Source organism: Seriola aureovittata, chromosome 1 (genome assembly GCF_021018895.1).
Source record: "Seriola aureovittata isolate HTS-2021-v1 ecotype China chromosome 1, ASM2101889v1, whole genome shotgun sequence".
In the NCBI taxonomy this organism is placed as follows: domain Eukaryota; kingdom Metazoa; phylum Chordata; class Actinopteri; order Carangiformes; family Carangidae; genus Seriola; species Seriola aureovittata.
The window spans coordinates 33,240,701-33,248,199 of NC_079364.1; the positions used below are offsets into that span (position 1 = coordinate 33,240,701).

A 7,499-nucleotide genomic window follows, 5' to 3' on the forward strand; every position below is an offset into this window, starting at 1 on the left:
ACGTAGTGTTTGACCTCAAGCTGCAGTATCTTTGTAAGTCAATAGTCCTGTTTGGCTGGAAGCCCTCCATGTTTCCCAGCATGGCCCTCCCCTCTTCCTACATTCAATTGGCAAAACTGTAAGGCTCAGCCTGCTAACAGTCCACAGTTTGACCCACTTACCTCTGTCCTGACCCTACTGTGTCTCTTCACTTCATAAATATAGAATACAATTTACTAGAACTATTGATTACTATTTAAGACATGCACTTAGATGTTAAAAATATTTCCCCAAGCTACAGTATATTATTAACAACGACGGCACCCCAGTCAGCAGTGACTGAGCCCAAAGAGGGCGTCTGTCCCTTCTTCTGGATACTGCAGCCTCTTACATACATATGTATATCTATGTACACTTTCCAAATGATGATTGGGTAATCCCATTAAAGCGGCATGAAGAGTCTGTTGTTGCTATTGTAGCCAGTCTCACTGACAAGATAGTCAAAGAGTTACACTTCTTATGAAAATATACGTATAGCCTGAGTGACGCCCGTGTGGCAGACAGGGCATTTGGGCTCGTTCCTCTCACAGATTCGATTGGCACATTCCATACAGAAGAGGTTGTGCCCACAGGGGACCAGGGCTGCAATGACCTCACTCTCAAAGCACACCGAACAGTCGCGGCTGCCTTTTCGGCTGGTGCCAGACGAGGTGGAGGAGGAGGAAGAGGAAGAGGAGGAAGTGGATGAGGCGGAGGAGTCGCATGGAACTCCAGGTAGGTGAGGGCCTGGCAGGGAGGCGATGGTGCTGGAGTAACCAGGGAAACTGAGCGGGCCTCCGCCCGGGTCACTGCGCACCCTCCGGGCTAATGGGTGCTCAGTGGGTCCTCCAGTGTGGCTATGGAGTGGAGGCGACAGTCTGGGCTGTGGAGTACATCCATTAACCCTTCTCTGACTCACCACAATCCCATTGGCATTAGCGGAGGTGTTGGTGGGGAACATGGCTGAGTTGGCGGTGGGGGAGCTGCCTCCAGTGGAGGAGGGGGTCGTGCGACTATCATACTGGGACCACAGGAGGCCCGGCGGGGCTTGCGTAGGGTCAAACCCGGGTGAGGAGTCAAAAGTCAGATCAGTGCAATCAGGCGAGATCACCTCACTTTCGTAAACAAAATCATTGCCGTTGACATTGATGTTGTTGTTATTGTTGTTGCCATTGTTGTTGTTGGTGGTGTAGCTGAGTGCGGGGCTGGGAGGGCTGTAGTCGGCCATGCGTGAGCTGTTGTTACCAAAGTAGGAGTCTGTGGAGGCACTGCCCAGGGAGGAGGACGAGTCGTTGCGGTAGTTGGAGAAGGGTTTACGCACTGAGGTGGGGGTCATCCCAGCGCTGGGCTTGGACCACAGGGTGGCATGCCCCTGCAAATCAAAACCCACATCGGTCCCGTTGGCATGGAAGTCATTTTCATCCTGAAGCTCAATAAGGCCTCCTGTCCTCATGGCGATGTGGGCTTCAATCTCTTCGCGTGCTCGATCCACATTCTCTGGCATCCCCGTCACCTCAAACACTGGCTCCTTGTCTCGACTGGGTGTCACGATGTAGGTGTGGGTCTGCTGCTGGATACGCTTGATGGTGGCACCCTTGGGGCCTACAACTAACCCCACCACGCGGTAAGGCACCCGCACCTGGATAGTGGTCTGTCCAGGCAGGTTAGGTGGTCCAGGGACTTGGGTGCCACTCCCATTCAGGGTGGTGTTTTTGTTTCTCGAGGCTCGGATCATGGAGAAGTGCTCAGCCGCAGAGATGATCTCCCTCCTGGCCATAGCCACATCCTCCCTCCTTCCTGTAACCACAAAAACAGGCTCCTCGCCTCGAACTGGGGTCTTGATGTAGGTGTTGGTCTTCGCTCGCAGTGCTTTGATCTTGCAACCTGGCACATGGAGGCAAATAGCAAAAGTGAGGGCAGGTTGCATATAACAACAGCTTGAAATGTGTCATGTGTTAAATCATTACTCATGGAATTGGATGAAACGACCCTTATGCTGCACCACCACAAATACACAGCAGGACAAAAATAACTCATAAGAAAACTCACTTGTGGATCCGTGATGTTACCTGTTCATTTACTACAACATAGTCAACATCTACAATGGCTGCTATTAGACTCTTATTCCTCTTTTACATTAATGGCATTATGGAAAGGCGAACAAGCTATGTAATTAAACAATAGCCCGACAATGCATGTTGGTGCAACATCGGTGCTTAAAAGTTGCATTCCAAGGCCTTTAAGCACAAACACACATCTCTTTATGATCAAAATGGGACTGAGGAAAGGGCCGTGGAGGAATGACATAATAAGCAGAGCAAAGCCAGCTGAGTGGGACAGGGTGATGTAACCAGTGATGCAGAGGAGGGTAAACCCACCTCACCTCAATCTACAGTCAATTTAAATCTTTGACATAAATTCATAATGAGTTTGTATGAATCTGATGCAGGTCAAATGAGGATAGGGTCTCTTTTATGAGGCTCCCTGAAAGCAATCCCTGAGGTCATGTTCAATCCGCCTTTTTTCCACTTATGACCTGATATAACCTGACAAAAAGGGATGGGTGTGGGGTGTATGGTGTGAATACATCTACTTCACAAATACCCCACTGTAATCGCTTTTTTGTGGTGGGTGGGAGTTCGTGGTTCCTTACGATTCCTTTGTTTTTCTGGGAACAACAGCAGCAGCAGTAGTATTGCAGGGAGGGGAAAAGATTCCGCATATGTAACCAAGCACCAGTACCGCCCTGCAGCCCTGCTGCTGGAAGACTAGCGAGGTCTGTGCAGCTATGGGCGTCTGCTGCCGGTGACAAGGTATAAGATCGTGACCGTTGTCCTAATTTGATCCGGTACTGCTCATTATGATAGTCATAAATTAAAGCCGGGGATCAAGTCGCAAGCAGCTTATTAACAAAGACATCCGTGAGAGCCACTGTTTCCTCTGAGCTAATTCGCTGACCTACAAAAGAAAGATTATAATACCAAATAATGATTGTAATAACCTGACATGTCAGCGCTCATTACTTTATGTTGCCCGATCTCTTCATTTAATTACACAGGATGTTCCATTAACCCCGGTACGAGCCATTCTTTTTCTAAACTCCATAAAGATGTTTCATAACTCAACGATCTTTTACTTGCCCGAAAAGGTAGAGCATCAGAAAATATGACTTATTATCTTATCAGAATTGGTTCAGGCCATTCTTCAATTCGGCTTTTACAAAATTACAATAACGGGCACTTATTTCATTTAATGTCAACTTCTTGAACTGTTCATGCTGCTCGCTGCCGCCCACTTCTTTGTATTAATAGAGGAGGAACAATATGTGACTAACCGGCGAGACACTAACAAAAGTTTACGTTTTATTAAACTGGTGACTACCTGGTGGATCGCAGAGCTGCCGAATTCGCCCCATGTTTAGAGCAGATACCACCATGTAGTTTCAGTGCTTGCGCAGACAAGCAAGGCTGTGCTAAAACATGACATGCATTATTTGAGCGTCTATTGGCATTCTGTTCCTCCCACACAGTAGCTCGTTTGGGTGCATGGCTGTCTCTGTACAGCTCAGCTGCAGAACGTGACAACTACACAGGTAAACCAAGTTGAGACACTGAAAAACACACCTTGTCTGCCTACAATCTCAGCCACATGCTCGGAGCTGGGAACCGGGACGCATTCGGTCATGTTGACGCTCTTTTTCCGGGGCTCCTGGTTATTGTCGTACAGGGAGCTCTCGTCGTTATCCAAGCCGAGCAGGGAGAGCTGATCTAGTGCGATCTGCAGGGCTCTCTGGTCGTCCAGTGCATCTCCCTGGACGCTGCTATCGGCGAAGAGGGAGCTGGGCATCTTAGCGACTTCGCAGCGTTGCAGAGTCGGATAAAAGTCAAAAGGAAGGAGGGCAAAGAAGGAGTGATCAGGGGAGAAAGAAAGGAGAGGGGAGGAGGAGGGGAGAGGCACCGGACCCGGTTTTCAAAGACAATTGGGTCAGTGCAAATAAATCAGTGCGGCTGATGGGGGAAGAAAAACAGTGCAAGGAGCTACTAAATAACATCCACCCCCTTTGTTTTCCCGATAGAAAGTGGATGTCCGGGTCCGTGCCGACCAGGGCGGAAAAAAGCGTGTTTACTCCAGAGCCGGTGGTGGTGATAGTAATGATATTCCTTCCTGACAAAGGGCCCCTCCCCGGCTGGCTTCCCTCAGATCCTCTGTTGCTTCTGTCTGAGTCCTTGCAGAGCTAGACAGAGAGATGTGCGAATGACGTCACCGCTTGGGCAGGGACGATGCGGTGCTGCGAGATGATTTGCATATCCACGAGCTGATTGGCTGGATGGCCGATAAATGGGTGGAGCTGCACCTAAAGGCACGCCCGCTTCTTTGTTCTCAGTCTCTCTTTGTCTGTTTCTCTGTTTGCTCTTCACTCAGACAGTTCTATATTTTATTGGCATGAAATATACAGTATGTACTGCCACATAAAGTTAGAGGTCACAACAGTAAAATCAATAAACATATGAATGGAACATACAATCTGTAAACTGCTGGGAGGCGTTTCTACTCTGAAAGAGTGCATTTTCAGAAATAGTATTTTGAAGAGTTTAACATACATCCTCCCCCTTCAAAACACAAGATGCTGATATCACCATAGATGAACCTCTGTGGGGGAAAAAAGATATGTAGCTACAGAAACAACAACTAACATTTAATGTGTCAACAAATCAGCTTGATACTTTATGAGAATTGCTTTTGAACTGATAACATGTTTCAGAAGCCTGCTACAGAAAATGACACATTACCTCTGTTTGAGGTTGCAGAGCAATAACGACATGGTCAATTTGCTTTATATCTGTGATTGGTGTTTTTGGTATTTGGTGTGTTTTTGGTACACAGGAGTTTTATTGCAGCTTGTTAATAAAACCCCTTTTCCACTGGTCAATAAACCCGCAAAGATCAGGCTTTTGTCAGCAAGGGCAAAGGGTTAATCCACACTTTGCTGTTAAGCCAGAAACACTGCAGTTTCAGGGCACAGTTCAGGGCGCAATGTAGGGCGCTCTGAAAGATTGAGCAGCAGCCCTGAAATAAGTTTCAAAAACACACAATAACTGGTCGAAGTGTCTCACATGGAGGTTCAGACACTTTTACAGGAGCTCCAACCCAAAGATGAAATATGACAGATCCATTTTACCAGTCTGCACGGAAGCTAGCAGCTCACTCTCTCTCCATTGTGTATGTCTGTGTGCTCTGTAAGTGCATGTGATGATGAATTAAAGTGAAAAAAAGAGTTGTATATCTCATTGCTGTAGAGAGGATATCATTGGGTCCACACCAATTGCCATTTAAATCTATTAAACAATTGAGAAGCTTTAGTATGTTATCCACATTACCAAAACACATCTGTGGTCATCACCATGTACAGATGCATTTGTCAGGAATGAGGGGATCCTCTCTTATGGCCAGTATTAGACTTTCTTTTTGTGACTGATATACAGTAAGTGATTTAGTCAAGGCTGCGGGTTTGGTCTCAACATTGATAGGGACGCAACAATCCCTCCCCCCACCCCTCCAAAACAAAGAGACTGGCTTTTTAATGTCGTCAACCAAACGGTTTATAAACATATAAGATCTGAATTTACATTCAGGAATGCCCATCGACAGATGTAATATATGTACTGTACATGTGTTGAATTACCATATAAAAAATACATGTACATGTGAAGTAAAATCATATATGTATTTAAAGTATAGCCTATAAATGCCAACATACATAGGAAACCTGTTAGAAATTGGAACAATACCATATTTTGACATACTGTATATGTCTTGCTAATAGAAACATGTATTTTAGTATGTCTGTTTATATTTGAGACATACAGTATGTTACATAAATATATATCCATCCCAAGGCCTGTCAGTATATGTTTATATTATATATGCAAATATAAAAGATAGACATACAATATATGTTTAAATTTTATAAGAAATTATTAAGAAAATCCTACACAAACATACATAATCTTTATGTCATAGTATAGTAAGGTGTAAAAGAAAGGCATAGTAAAGTAATGCATAAAAAAGTCATAGTATAGTAAGGCATAAAAAGTCATAGTATGGTAAGACATGAAAAAGTCATACTGACATTCGGTGGCGACATATTCATGGAATTTTTGACACAAATTAAACTCATACTTTGATATATCCACCAATTTATGTTAAATTGCTAGCAACCTGACTGCTAGCCTACAGAAGACAAAGGCCAGGGTTAGCTTGCTATTTAACATTAAATAACATCAGTTGACATTTTTCTGATGATGTTAGCTACCACTGTGATATTCTCAAATGATGTGAGCCTTTAGATAGCCTCACCCTTTTAGTCAATCAAATGCTAGCATGCCTTAATTGGTTGTCTTGGAGACGTAGCTTGCTGGAGGGCATATGCAAACCTATGCCCTGGATTTAGTCCTGTGTAAAGAATAGGGTCACATTTTATACATTATGTTATATCAGCTTGTGTAATCAAAAGCCCCTTTTACACTGCAGGAATGTTGTACCTTTATTTCGCCTCGATATGCTGTATGAAAGATACTAACACAGAATTGGGGATATTGTTGTTCCATTCAACACGTACAAATACCGTAAAAACAGCCTACATCTCTTCAGTATTGTACAATGCAGGGTAATAATGTCACAAACAGAACATAGAGGCCAAGAAAAATATATTGGCCCATGTGATGAGAAAACCTAAACCACATGTGGATAAAACTTTGTGAATAACAGAAATAAAGGCATAAACACAAAGAATAAAGCCTAAAAAGGCAGTAAGTGAATATTGAGTTAAGACTATTTTGTGAAAATTACATTTTTACTTTTTCCCATTGGGATTTGCAGATGTGGTGCCATGGTGAGATTTTTTTCAGACAAACTTAAGGATGAATTTACTTACTTGGATGTGAAAATGAATCTCATATGTAAGCTAAATAATTTATATTAAACTCATCATATTATCTGAAAACTGCACTGACACAACAGGGCTGTTTTTCTTAGCTCTGTTCTCCCATGAATTCAAATATTATTCTGTGTCAGCAATACACATTGTTGACTCATCTTTATGTAATAAAGGGTGTTTAATACAACTCAGATCCTGCTGTCCTGATGACAATAGCCACAGGCAGATTGCATATATCCCTTTTCTCAGTATAGTTTGGTATTATGATGCTAAACATTAAAAACATTCAGGGTGATGGGTTGGTAGTTCCTCTGTTGATGGCCATAGACCGGGTAGGAGGAGGGGGGTGGAGGTGGAGGGGGTGTAAGGGGCCAATTGGCCAACACAAAGGGGATTTCAAGCCGATTCAAAACCATTGAGACCAGAATCACTTTGCTTTGTCACCTCACTCCTGGAGCACAATACCAATGCTAATGAGGAACCGCTCAGGAACTGGAGGAGGTGATGGGATGGGACCTTCTTGTTAATATTTGACACCTCAGCT

General features: G+C 44.1%; 1 protein-coding gene across 1 annotated transcript in view; it reads right to left on the reverse strand.

The window, feature by feature from the left end:
• The window catches only part of mex3b (mex-3 RNA binding family member B), a 5,098-nt gene extending 850 nt beyond the window's left edge, over window positions 1–4,248 (reverse strand). The window contains exons 1-2 of the mRNA XM_056383782.1: window positions 3,642–4,248; window positions 1–1,902 (exon numbers count right to left, since the gene is read on the reverse strand). The exon at window positions 1–1,902 is cut by the window's left edge and continues 850 nt beyond it. Coding sequence (XP_056239757.1) covers window positions 497–1,902; window positions 3,642–3,864 — 1,629 coding nt within the window. The 5' untranslated portion in view covers window positions 3,865–4,248 and the 3' untranslated portion in view covers window positions 1–496. The remainder of the gene's footprint in view (window positions 1,903–3,641) is intronic.
• Between the last annotated feature and the right edge of the window lie 3,251 nt (window positions 4,249–7,499).